This window comes from Camelus bactrianus, chromosome 15 (assembly GCF_048773025.1).
Source record: "Camelus bactrianus isolate YW-2024 breed Bactrian camel chromosome 15, ASM4877302v1, whole genome shotgun sequence".
NCBI lineage: Eukaryota > Metazoa > Chordata > Mammalia > Artiodactyla > Camelidae > Camelus > Camelus bactrianus.
In genome coordinates this window covers 64470046-64483564 of record NC_133553.1, presented here as the reverse complement: position 1 = coordinate 64483564, position 13519 = coordinate 64470046, and the positions used below count along the sequence as shown (strand labels likewise).

The following is a 13519-nucleotide window of genomic DNA, read 5'->3' as shown; positions in this document are numbered from 1 at the left end:
TACTGGTGGTGATGCATAGATAACCACGTGCTCCATAGACAGAGACCCATCTTCATTATTAGCACCCAGGCCAGATGTACAAAGGCCTGCTGATCTTAACCACGTGCCTGCCTGGGAACGTGGGGTGGCTGTGCTCTCGCGGCAGGCTTCCCGAGAATCCAGTGTCCTCTCGGATGGGGGCGCAGGTGGGAAATCTGGTTGAACAAATTCTTGGCTTGATTCTGGGGAGCACTTTCCGTGGGCCAAGTCTTGGCAGGGACAGGCGAAGCTCGCAGGTCCCGTTCCGGGCCGCGTCCCAGTCCCTTGCCCGGGAGTGCCTGCCGGCAACCGCGGTCGGCGCAGGTGACAGACGCCGGGGCTACTCGGCGCTCCAGCCGAGAGCCTACAAGCGGCCGCTGAGCCTCAGACTGCGCTGCTAGTCTGAGGGTGGTGTCTGAAGTCAGGCGCTTCCTGCCTTTCCCTCGGCCTGGGTGCCCGGCTCGCGCGGCCGGCTCCGAGATTCCCGGGTCGCGCCGCCCCGCCCGCCGCCCGCGCCCGATACGGTGCGCGCGGCGTCCCCGCCCCAGCCCCACCCCAGCCCCGTGCCCTGAGGGGGGTACCCCCACTCGGGCAGGAGGGTGGTCCTCCGGGCCCCGGTTGCCGAGTGGCGGAGGTGACGGTAAGCGCCTTCCCATTTCCGCCCGGCCGGCGGCGCGGAGGGGCGAGTGCCAGCAGAGGCGCGCGGTCCTCCCTCCGCCCGCCCGCCCGCCCGCGCCGGGGGCTGGCCTTGCCTCGCCGGCGCCTTTTTCCCCCGCACCGCGGCGCGCTTCGCCACTCGGGCACCGCAGGTAGGGCAGGAGGCTGGAGCGCCTGCTGCCTGCTGCCCGCCGCCCGTAAAATGGTCACCTCCGCTGGACAGCTCGCCCTCTTCGCGCTGGGTACGTACGCTGCTTGAGGCGCGCCCCGAGCCACCTGCCCTCCGCGCCACCCCGCTTTCCCCTGTCCCCTCCATTTCTTTCTCCTGGGGGTGTTCTGTGAATGAGAGAGAGGGAGGCGAACGCTCCTCGAGGCTTGGAGGTTGGGAGACGAGGGGAGTCACTCGGGCTCACTAGGGATTTGGGGAACCCATTCCAAAGAGGGGGACCGTCGAGCGCCCAGGCTTTCCCGGGGAAGTGGCCGCCTGGCCGTGCGTGAGAACATCCGCCGGGGAAGGGGGAGCGGTGTGTGAACCGACTTGAACTTTAATCTGCCGCGGCTGTGTGCTTGTGCATTTGCCCACACCTACCTGCTTACCTGGCTGCCTCCAAGCCGGTCTTCGCCGGCGTCGGTAGCGTGTCGACTCGGAGAGGGTGGCAGCGTCGGGCCCTCCAGCCGCACCTTGACTACTTCCCTTTCGTACCCCCTGCCCACCCCTGAGCCCCAGCGGCCGGCGGATGTTCACCATCAGCAGAGGCGTCTCAGTCTTCTAACTTTGAGAGTTCTCGAGCTTTGGGGTGGATTTTGGATTTTTGTGCGGATTAATTGTTCTTTTAATTAACTCCCCTGGGAGAAGTGGTTTAAGTGTCAGCCGAGGGCAGGAGTGAAACCCTAGACAGAGTGTTGCCAATTTCCTTTGAGTTTGTTCTTGGAAGAGAAGGAGGGATGGGGGAAGGGAGGGGAAGTTAAACCTGGCAAACCCGGGTCGGGCCTGGGGAGCCGGTGAGTTTTTCAGCAGCGAAGGTCACTGCCCGGCCGGCTATTGCCCCTCGCTGTATCAGGTCTCTCTGGTGTTGAGATAGCAGATTAACAGCCCAGGTGTCCTGATTATTGCCGCAGCTTCCGTGAAATGAATTGTTCAGTCGCTGTCTCCTGAGTTCAGCCCTGTAAAGCAAGTTGCTCGCTACAGGATCATTTCTTAGAGCCCGAGAAAAGCGACGGAACCCCTCCCCGCAAAATGCCCAGAGCCGCAGCCCCACCCAGTTCCGTGCACATTTTCAGGGGGTTCGCGGACCCACCCGTAATCCTGCGCATGAAACGCTGATTAAGAACCGCAAGCAATAGGGGAGGCATCATCTGAGGGAAAAACTATGGAGCGGCGGTGGAACCGGATTCCACCGCTGCTCCGCGGTGTACCCTCACCTGAAACTCACCAACAGGTGGCATGATTATGAGTGGCTTTTTTAAAAACCCTTTTCCCAAGACCTTTTTATTCTTTTGTATTGATGGTAGTCCTGATTTTAGATTTTTTTTTTAAGCAATAAAACATTACCAGTACAGTAGAAGCCTCTGGTATGCAGGTCCTTATTATACTGTTTTTTGCAAACGCTGGTAGTAATAATAATAATAGTTAACACTGCCTGGCTGCTGACCCCGCACCAGGCACTGTTCTAAAGGCTTTACATGTATCAACTCATTTAATTTTCACACCAACCTGATGAAGGTTTTATCATCCATCCTCATTTTGTAGCGAAGGCAAGTGAAGTACAGGGGCCCACAGTTAGTAGGTAGTTGGGCCAGAATTTTGAGGGTGTAGAAGAAATGTGGATATTAAAAGTCACCTAGCTTTGGTCACTGTAGCCCCATCTCCTAGATATGGGACTTTTCCTCCAGGTGAGATCGTGTGGAATACCCTGGAACTTGCTTTAAATTTGGTTTTCTGTTGGACTCCCAGGATCTCAAGGTGGCCTTAGGTTATTCAGTGGAAATTAAAGGCAAGAAATGATGTAGGTAAGCAACTTGGAGGAAGCCTCTAAAGTTGTCCCTACCCCCATCATAGTGTAACTGGCCCATGAAGACTGCATTCGTTGAGGTAATTTTTCTCTTTTGCCTAAGAGTTCAACTTGATCTCTGTTTCCTTCCTTAAGAAAAAGATATAAAAACTTACAAAGATTAATCAGTATGTGAAATCTGGCTCATAAAATTCCAAAAATATGAGCAGTTGAAAAAAAAAAAGTAGAGAGAAAAGAAGGCAGGAATAATTTACACCGGTGAGGATTCCTTTTTATTTATTTATTTTTTTAAGAAAAAGCCATTTGTTACCTGCATTGACTACAACTTCTGCCTCCCACCTCACTTTCTGCTAGATTACTGAATACTCAGCAATGCCACATGCGTCTTTAGTCTGCACATTTCCTCCAGAGCTGCTCTCCTCTCTGATTTTTCTTAAATTAGTTGAAGGCAGTTCCAGACAAATCAGCCAGTGTGCTATGACTAATCAAGACCTAGAAAACCAGGATCTTTCCCCTCCTTCCCCACCTCCATGGGGACAGTCTGGGAAGGAACTGTTAGGAGTCTCAGTTGATTCTCCTGATTACTTGATTGACATTTTGGCCAAGAGAGTGTGGAGGCTGCTTAAATGGCAACATTGGGGATGTAATCCAGGTTCCTGTGGTGGCTGCCCTCCCATGTCAGTTTTCCGTCATTGGCGGAGAAAACCTCACCGAGACTTGGCACCTCCAGTCCCACGTTCTCCCTGCATCCAGGGAGCAAGATGTGTCATCTTGGGCAAGTTACTTAGCTTCTTTGTGCCTTGTTTTTCTCATCTGTAAAATGGTGATATTAATAGGGTTGTTGACTATAACTAATGAACCTGGAATGGTGCCTGGCACATAGTAAGAGTTTAATTAATCAATCTCAGTGCCATCATCATTGTTGTTCCTTTGAACCTCATAGAATCCCAGATATCATTGGAGGTTATGTCCATTCGGTAATTGGGAGAGTTTGTCTTCCTTATGTCATCTCCCAGCTCCCCACACTTCCTAAGACAGAAAATGCCACCTAAAAAAAAAACCTACTGAGTGGTTTTAGCAACTATCGCTTGGCAGATGACAAATTCAAGAAAGTTCAGGCGTCCTTTTGAACATCGTAAATTCTTTGATTTTTGATGTGAAACATTTCTATTTCCTCCCTACTGATCAATGGTCATTGTTTATTGAAGTCAGCACTAAGTTCCAGTTTCCGTATCTACAAAGTGGGAATAATAAAACTGTACCCACTTCACAGGTTTTAAGCAGCAAATGAGATGGTAAATATGGAAGCTATCTATAAACTTTAAAAATAAAGGGCTACACACAAAATGTCATTGATTTTATAATACAGAGATGCATTTTATAATCCAGAAATAAACATTGTTATTTTTATGGTAGCTCCCAGAAGTAGGACTGGACGTAGACCTTACGCAGGCCGTCCTAGGATGCGAAATGCCACGGATGACGGGTAGAGAGGACACAGGTCAGCTTCCCTTGTGGATTCTGGGCTGAGGGACCGGTAGGGGGCATGAAGTAAGACAGTTCTCTTCACCATTACATGGAAATGATGTCTTTCAGAGTGAAGAGTGGAGCGTTGTCCAGGACACATGTTTTCCTTATTGGGCAGCCATAATTAGGGAAAGTTCACTTCGAACAAGGGCCATAAAGGTGTATATATATGGAAGCCTTAGAGGCTGAGTTTCCTATATTTGCTTTTCCAGAAGTTGGTTTCCTAGGATAAAGTGATCTTTCTGTAAATACTCAATGTCCCCTGCAAAGGGGACCTTTCTTATAGGAGTAAATGATGCTTCAGGTTACTATGGTAACATATGAAAAATAGAGGGTTTTTCCATGAGACCTATCTCTAAGGGCCTTTTGAAAGTATGTTTTGAACAAGGTCCTGCTCTTTGGGCTGCCTACTAAAAGGGACGGGCCATGGGAAGTGGAGGTTGGGTCAACCAAGATGGAACTGGCCTGACACCCTGAGTTGGGCTTGTTTTCACAATCAAAACCTCTTCCACAGCAGTGTAGTCTTTTCCACAGCAGTGCCCTCAAATCGCAACCACTTGGAGGGCTTGGTAAACCAGATTGCTGGGCAGGAGGTGAGGAGTTTGCATCGCTGTTGGTGGGGAGGAGAGGAAAGGGACACTTGGAGACCCACCACTCTACAGTTGGTTGCTGTTAGGGAAGCTTCTGGCTTAACCAGCTGCATTTTGCCTGAAATAATGTTCTGATATTTCTAAATGCCACTGTGGGTTTATGAGCCATTATTAACCACTATTAACGGTGCGTCTACGCCTGTCCTATTGACCAGAGCAGAGTTAGAAGTCGTGCTGAGAACTCTTAATTGTCCTGAGTGTTCTTGTGGAACCCATGGAAAATCTAATGATCCCGAGTGTTATTAAACTTCAGCTGCCCAGTGCTAGTCATGTCATGCTTTCTTTTTTGTGGATCACCAAAAATTGACCATTGTTTTAGTGCCAATTCAAATATTTTTAATCACCTCATTTTACAGTATGAACTTAATTCTGCGCTAAAGCTAGGATGTTTCAGGTCACATCTAGATAGAGGATTGGGCTGCACTGAGGGTGACTTTTATTTTGCTTTCTCTTTTTCCTGTGAAATGTCACGTATAAAAATCTTTCGCAGAATCAGGAAAGCCAGAAATCTAGGCTACCAGAACCATGTCTTAAGATTCCATTTCAAGTACAAGGCATATTCCCTTTAGACCAGCTCTAAAAATCTGGGTAAATTCTTTTGAAGCATTATTAATTAGTCATATTCAAGATGACTTAAATAGTTGTTACCTGGGCCTAGAAAAAGTAGAAAGTTTATTGAAATGGAATTGGATATATTTGCTAGTATGTTTCTTTCTCTTAAGTCAGAGGAAACAAAATTTTCTTTCACTCCCCTGAAGTATATTAGATGCCCTGTACTTTTCCCTTTAATTTTTTGTTGTCTCCTTACCTTGAAAACTTTTAAGTTTTCTCCACGTGAGTGTTCACACCTCTCAAGTACTCGTGGATGATGAGGGCTTCCTCCTCAAGAAGGGATTTTACACCCAACTCCTTTGTGTGACAGGCTTGTAGAACTTTGTGGAACTCCAATCTGCCATTGCCTTTCCTCTTTTGATTTTAATTCATGTATATGTTCACTTTTCTGGCTGGGAACCTTGACAGCAGAGTCCTGACCCCTCCACGTCCTGTCTTGAATTAGCGTTGCTTGGTGCTTGTCCCCTCTTCCCTACTCGTTCAAGGGCTCCTGGAGGGCACAGCCCCTGGGTCTTTGTCTTTGCCCTTGGACCCTGAGCACAGGCTGAGCCTCAGAGGAGACCAGAGAGTACTCGATGACCCTCTGGGGTGCCCAGTGCTGAAAACTCCAAGTATAGGCTCAATTGGCAAACACTTGACTGGGTAGGTAAGATTTATCCTGAAAAATTCTTTATTATGATAGTCAAGGGTGATTGCAGATAAATTCTTATAACATTTATGCAACTAGTCTTCAGATAATGCTTTATTGTTTTTTGAAAATAGATTATTGTTTCTGATGATTGCAAAAACATTTTTTTTTCCTCTAGAACCTTTGGAAAATTCAGGAAAGCATAAAAGAAAAACTATTTAATGACTTGTAATTCTACCACCCAAAGATGACTATGATTAACATTCTTTTTGCACAGCCCGATAAATGACTGCATAGGTAGAGAGATACTCTTTAAAAGCATGTATGAATTCTGATGGGCTCACACTATTTAACTGATTTGTTTTTGTAACTTAAAAATCTTTCATTATAAGCATTTTTATGTCATTGAACATTCATCCATAACATCATTCCTAGTGCCTGGGAAATAATCCCTTGACTATAGTTATTAACATTTTGAAGCCCTTTGGCCATATATATTTTTCTTACTTCTCACTATTATGAATAATCCACACACTGTTGTTGGGAATATAAATCAATGCAGCTATTTTTTGGAAGTCAACGTGGCCATCCATAGCTATCAGTTTTAAGGGAGCATAATTTGGGTCATCAATTCCACTTTTTATATGTATCCTACATAAACACTTGCTAAATGTGCAAAGGGAAATATGAAGGATGGTGATTGTTGACTTGCTTATAATAGCGACAAGTCGCCAGTACCACACTGTGTTAATTATTCAAGAAGATTCTTTACATAAGTGACTTTCATATATGAATACAATGATTTATATGTACCTATTAGGTTTTTATGAAATAATTAAATTCATAAAGGCAAGTTCTAGAACCATGTGTATAGTACAGGGCCACGATTTGAATTGATTAGTTTTTATAACAGCATATATTAGATTTATCATGCTAAAGTCAAGGAACATAAATGATACAACAGACATTCTTGTACAGAAATGTTTGGCACATCTTTGATTATTTAGGAGAAGTTTCTAGGAATTTGCCTTTTCTCCCACCAGCAGTATACACTCGCTGTCTACACTCTTCCATAACAGAAGTGAGTTTTAACATTTGCCAAGCTGATTGGAGAAAAAGATTGCAGTCCAATTTCATATGTAAAATACTACATTTTACATTGTTAGGGTGCGTACATTTGTTTATTGGCCATTCGTCATCTTATTTGCATCTTAACCTTTTCAGAAATTTTTTTCTTATCAATTGAGCATCCTTTCCTTAGAGCTTTTTAACACACTTTCTATAAAAAGGTTATTAATACTTGGCAATTATACCCCCATTTGTTGTTTGTCTTTCACTGTTTTGTTTACGGTGCTTTTGACATGCCTGAGGTTTTTGTTTTTATGTAGCAGAAACTTATCAATTTTCCCCCTTAAGCTTTCTTCCTTTGCTTGCGTAATTAGGAAAACCTTCCCTATCCTAAGATAAGCCAAATATTTACTTATTTTTTTCTTTCAATTCTTTAGTGGTCTCATTATGTTGAACTGTTCTATCTATAATCTAGTCTCATGTATGGTGTGAGGTACAAATCATGTTTTATTTTTTTAGAACAGCCAACCAGTAAATATCCTCAACTGTCATTTCTGAAATAATCTATCCTTTCTACTGTGGTTTGAAATTCCATTTTTTATCATATGCTAAATTCTTCTAAGTACTTGAATCTATTTGTGGAATTTCAGTTTCGTTCTTTTATTCTGTATTTTTGCTCTTATGGTGAACTGTTCGTTCACGTGATCTATAGAGAATTTATTGAGCACTATTCTGTGCTGGGACTGCTTCTAGGCGTTGGGAATCAGCCAGGAATGATCCCTGGCCTCACAGATCTCATGTTCTTGTGGGTGAGACCTCTCCCCCTGCATTGTGTTCTAATTGATTATGCCAGTATCTGAGACCTTTTTAAAAAATATATTTACAGTAGACCCTTGAACAGCGCAAGGGTTAAGGGGGCTGACTCCAAAAATCCACCTATAGTCAGCCTCGGTGTCTCCATATCCCAGGTTCCCCATCAGCAGACTCAATCAGCCACGGATCATGTCGTACTGTAGTATTAACTGTTGAAAAAAGTCCACATGTAAATGGACCCACACTGTTCAAACCTGTTTTTGTTCAAGGATCAACTGTAGTTTATAATGGGTTTTGTTAATTCTGATTGCCCTGCAGTTGATTCTCTTGGGTTTCACAGGTAGATGATCGCGCGTTCTTTAACAGTGATAACTTTGCCTCCTTCCTTTTAATCTTTTCATCCCATTACTTTTGCTTATCTTATTGTGCTGGCTAGGACTTTAATAACAACGTTTTTTAAATTCTTATTTTTTATTGAAGTATAATCGATTTACAATGTTAGTTTCATGTATACAGCAAAGAATTCAGTCATACAGATACATACAAATGTATTTTTTTCAGATTCTTTTCCATTACAGCTCATTACAAGAAACTGAATATAGTTCCCTGTGCTATACAGTAGGTCCTTGTTGTTTATCTATTTTATATATAGTGATGTGTATCTGTTAATCCCAAACTCCTAAAGGAATAACATTTTTTAAGGCAGTAGATATCCTTGTATTTTTCTTGACATACTGATAATATTTAGTAGCATTGAACAGTTAAGTATGAAGCTGACTTTTTGGTTGTTTATGTATACATATACACATATATTTATATATGTGAATATATACTTATATATTTGTATACATGTATATATTTGTGTATATGTATTTATATATAAATATGTTTATATTTATATATGTATGTGTATATATACATACAAACTTTGTCTTGTTAATAAAATGTACTTCTCTTCCTAACTTAGTAAAATATCGGGTATTTTGTTTTGTGTTTTAAAGCAGGGGAGATGATGTGTGTGTTGTGTGTGTGTTTCTTTTAATGTTTTGAGGATATTTATTGACTCAATTAAATTAAGGCCATCCTTAAATTCCTAGAATGAACCCTTCTTGGCTATGTGGTATTATTCTCTGATCTGTTCTGAAGTATTTGGGACCTTTTTTTCTTTTTTTTTAGATTTTGATATCAGTGTTATGTCAGCTTTGTAAAATAAATTTTAAAGGTTCCGTCTGCTTTATGCTTTGGAATGGTTGAAATAGCATGGAAATCAAATGGTTCTGTGAAGGCTTGAAAGAAATTGCTTTTGAAACTTCTGGGCCCAGTCTCTTTTTAGCGGTCAGTTCAAGTTTTCTACTTCTTGAGTCATTTTTGGTAATGATTTATTTTCCTCCTAATCTATTCAATTCATATTTCTAAAGCTTTGGCACAGATTTGTAAATGATCTGCTTTTAATTAAAAGTTTTTCTTTTGCATCTGTAACCACAGTGAATATGACTTTACGAAGTATGAAACAAAATATATTTTTAATTTTTTTGATAATGATATTTTGAAGAAAAACTTCCTTTTAAACATTAACCAAATTGAAGTCCAAGTTTCATAGTTGATGGTTTATTTGCATAAATGCATGAACCAAAGTTGTGATAATAATGCCATGTCTGTTTTGGATGGTACACGGCACTGTAATTTCCAGCAGAAGTTGCTAAGTAGCTTCCTTGTTCCTAAGCTTTAAAAAGTTTTAAAACCTCCAAATACACTGTTAGTGTTATCTAATGTGTCCATTAGATGCTACTGGAGTGTTCGGAGCAAGATGGGAGATTTCTGTTGTTTGCTCATTTGCTTTTTGTTAATTTCTTTGTTTTTTTTTTAAGATCTGTGCTTCTAGGTAAAAATGTTGAGTTCTTACAAAGAGACCATGTCTTCATTATGGATTTCAGGGCCTTTGATCTGAGTTTGACTGAGGTTTAGTACACAGTTCCGGGTGCTTAGAGAACAGACATACCTTTACGGCTCTTTCGTCATCGCCTTCCAGGGCTGAGGCCTTCTCTGTGTAATTACTGTACTTCCAAGAGGTACGGGAGATTAACTGGCTAAATGGTACACGTAATGTGGTGACACAAAGGGAGCCGAAGCTGATAAATGAGAGGTTTGCAATTACACACTCTGCTCCCCTCCCTCTGCCGGGCCTTGGCAACCAACAGGGAAAACACAAACTTCAGATCCTTTTCTTGATTGAAAGAAACTGCATTAAGACCTGTAACTTTCACCATGGCAGTGGCTCTGAGGAACTGACATCTGAACTGTGGAGGGACATAACCTGGTCACTTTATTTGTCACTGAGCCCAGCTGGAAACCCTGGGCTTGGGCGCCTCCCACCTTGGGCGGGTTTCAGGGGTTCACATTTACGTTGAAGGAGCGCGTCAGCAGGCCGTTTGCACGGAGTCCACGCACCCTGCCAGCAGACTCGAACAATGACAGGTGTTTTTTGCACATAGCAGACCTTGGGTGTTATAATCAGGGTTTCAGGGGATGAATCATAGGTCCCTGAACTGAAATGAAAGCAAGCCTGGGGCCTGACCATTTTTTAAGGAGGTGAGATAAACTCATAGATTACATGGATGGAGAATCCTCCTGGATTCAGACCCTCCGTAAACCTCATCACCCACTCCCTTGCCCCTCCAAGAAACCCGCAAACAAACACCGCTTTGTGCTGGCCCCAGTGCAGGCCGCTTAGTGTTACCAGATCGCGCACACCTTCTGGTCGCCCTCTGGTCGCCCTCTGGTCGCCACCTCCCCGTGTGAACCCCTCAGAGACACTCTTTCTCTGTCAGCCTCGGTTAAATCCTACTCACCTTTTTTTTCCACAATGACATAGAAATTAGCATCTATGAACAAAATAATCTGTGCATGGTTACAGATATATTTGTATATTCACTCTTTTTCCTTCAGAAATGGCATTTGGGATTTTTAAATCTGCTTTTCACCGACAGTATATAGGGAAAATATTTCCATGGCAAATGTATCTATCAACCTTTTCTTAACGACTAACCATATTCCCCTGTACAACTGTATCATTGTTTATTTATTCACACGTTATTGATAGAGAGGTAGGTTGTTTCAGACTTTTAAATATTCAAACCTGAAATGAAAAATTTTATAGTGAAATTGTTACCAGCAGCTTTTAATTATTTCCTGTGGTCAGATCTCCAGAAATGGATTACTAGTTCAAGAAGTACACACTTTTTCACCTCTTAAGATGTTTTGACAATCTGCCCTCCAGAGAATGTATATAAATTTATACTTCTATCCTGTGTATGAGTGCCTACTTCTCAGCAAACTTGCCTATAATGAATATTTTCATTCTCTAGACTTTGCTATTTATGTTGGCAAAATGGTTTCTCCTTGCTTTAATTTGTGTTTCTTTGGTTAAAACCAAAGTTTGGTACAGTTGACTGCTTTTTCGTGTTTGCGGATTTGAAGTTAGTTGCTTGTGACTTACCCGTTTCTGGCCTTAGATCATGCTTTGGGTAGGTAAGTTATTTCTCACTGATTTGTAAGCAGTTTTTTAAAAGCTGTATTACATATTTTCTGCCATTTTGCTGTTTGAATTTACATGTGTTATGTTTGGGTTTATGGAAGTATGGTTTTTTGTTTTTAAGGAGTTATTAAAATCTGTTCATTATTTCTTTGTGATCTCCACTTTTGTCATGGGGTAGGAAGGAACTCGCTTTGACTCTTTGATCTCTCATTGCCCCTTGTACTTTTATGCTGTTACTTTGTGTATTTAAATTTCACTGCTTTGGGAATGCATTTTGGTGTAAGGTATGAGGTAAGCATGGTATTTGCATTTTGTCAAAATGATCCAGTTACTGTTATACCATTTGTTGAATAATTGATTCTCTTCTCACTGATTTCACTTTTGTTACTTGAGACATTGTTAAGAATCCTTGGGGTTTTTTGGAGTTTTTGTTCTGTTCCATTCACCTGAGGCTCACCCTGTAATGATCCATTATTTTGGGTTGGGAGTGTGTCATTGGCCCTCAAAGTTGGGGCAGAAAAATCTTGAGAAGTAGGAATGTAGACCATGACCCACCCAATGAGGTAGGTATCACTTCACGTCTCCCTTTCAGGACCGGACTTCTCCCTCCCTCAGATCTGGAGCGTGTAGGAGGAAGAAATGCTTGTGGTGGAGAAGGAAAGGCACGCTTACTGTGGTGACACAGAGTAGGATTCCTGACCGTGTTTTGATCCCTGGGGAGAAAGGATGGCTTGTGACTGGCTTCATTCCTGGTGTGGTTAAAGGCTGGTGGGCATTGGGTCTCACTGAAAGTCGTGGTGAACCTGCCTCTGCCCTTCTATTCTTTCTGGAACTTTGTGCTTTACAGGAATTGGGGGTCAAGAGGCAGGCCTGTGGTCCTCCATGTGACATCCTGGTTAACCGAGATTATATATTTTCATGTCCCCTTCTCCAGCGGGAGGACGTGGAGTATGCCATGGTGTACTTGGAACCACAGACCAAACCTGGCCCATCTCCCAGGATATGGTAAAGGAAATAATTAAAGAATCAAGAAGGAACTGACCTGGGAAGTCATAGCATTTTCTGTATTAAAACAAACTCAGATATATTAGTGAATAGAATGCAAGATGAAAAATAGCAAAATTAATTTTTAGGGTATACAACTTCAAATACATTGCGATTTTTTTTTTTTTTTTTTTTACTTCAATCGTTTCAGGCTGTGCCCCCTGACTCTAGAGTAATGGTTACGAGTTTCTTCTCTTTGCCATTTTGGAGATTTTAATGGAAAAGTTTGAAAAGTACTGTTTTATATGGATAACTAATTTTCAGATATGTACATACATTAGAGCAAAGCTAAAATGAATAACTTCATCATTCTTCTGCTTACTTTGGATATAATTTGCCTTTCTTTTTCTAAGTTTTCCTAAGGTAAAAACTTAATTATCAATTTTAGCTCTTTCTTCTTTTCAATATATACATTCAATGCTATAAATTTCCCTCTAAGTGCTGCTTTCACTGCATCTCACAAATTTGGATGAGTTGTATTTCCATTTTTATTTAGTTCAAAATATATTTTAACTTCTCTTGAGATTTATTCTTTGATCCATGCAATATTTAGAAGTGTATTGTTTGATCTCCAGTATTTGGGGATTTTTCCAGCTATATTTCTGTTATCAATTTATGGTTTAACTCCTTTGGGGTTTGAGAGCAGATATTGTATGATTTCTATTCTTTTAAATGTGTTCAGGTGTGCTTTATAGCCCAGAATGTGGTCTATCTTGGTGACTGTTCATATGAACTTGGGAAGAATGTGTATTTTGCTGTTGTTGGATGAAGTAGTCTCTAGGTGTCTATTACATCCAGTTCGTTGATGGTGTTGTTGAGTTCAGCTATGTCCTCACTGATTTTCTGCCTGCTGTATCTATCCATTTCTGAAAGAGGGGTGTTGAAATCTCCAGCTATAATACAGATTCGTCTATTTCTCTTTGCAGTTCTATTAACTTTTGCCTCATATATTTTG

The 13519-nt window shown here is 42.1% G+C and overlaps 1 protein-coding gene across 1 annotated transcript in view; it reads left to right on the top strand.

Moving 5' to 3' along the window:
* The first annotated feature begins 648 nt into the window (after positions 1-648).
* Positions 649-13519, top strand: part of TGFA (transforming growth factor alpha) — a 105392-nt gene continuing 92521 nt past the window's right edge. Inside the window, exon 1 of the mRNA XM_010963724.3 lies at positions 649-917. Coding sequence (XP_010962026.1) covers positions 878-917 — 40 coding nt within the window. The 5' untranslated portion in view covers positions 649-877. The remainder of the gene's footprint in view (positions 918-13519) is intronic.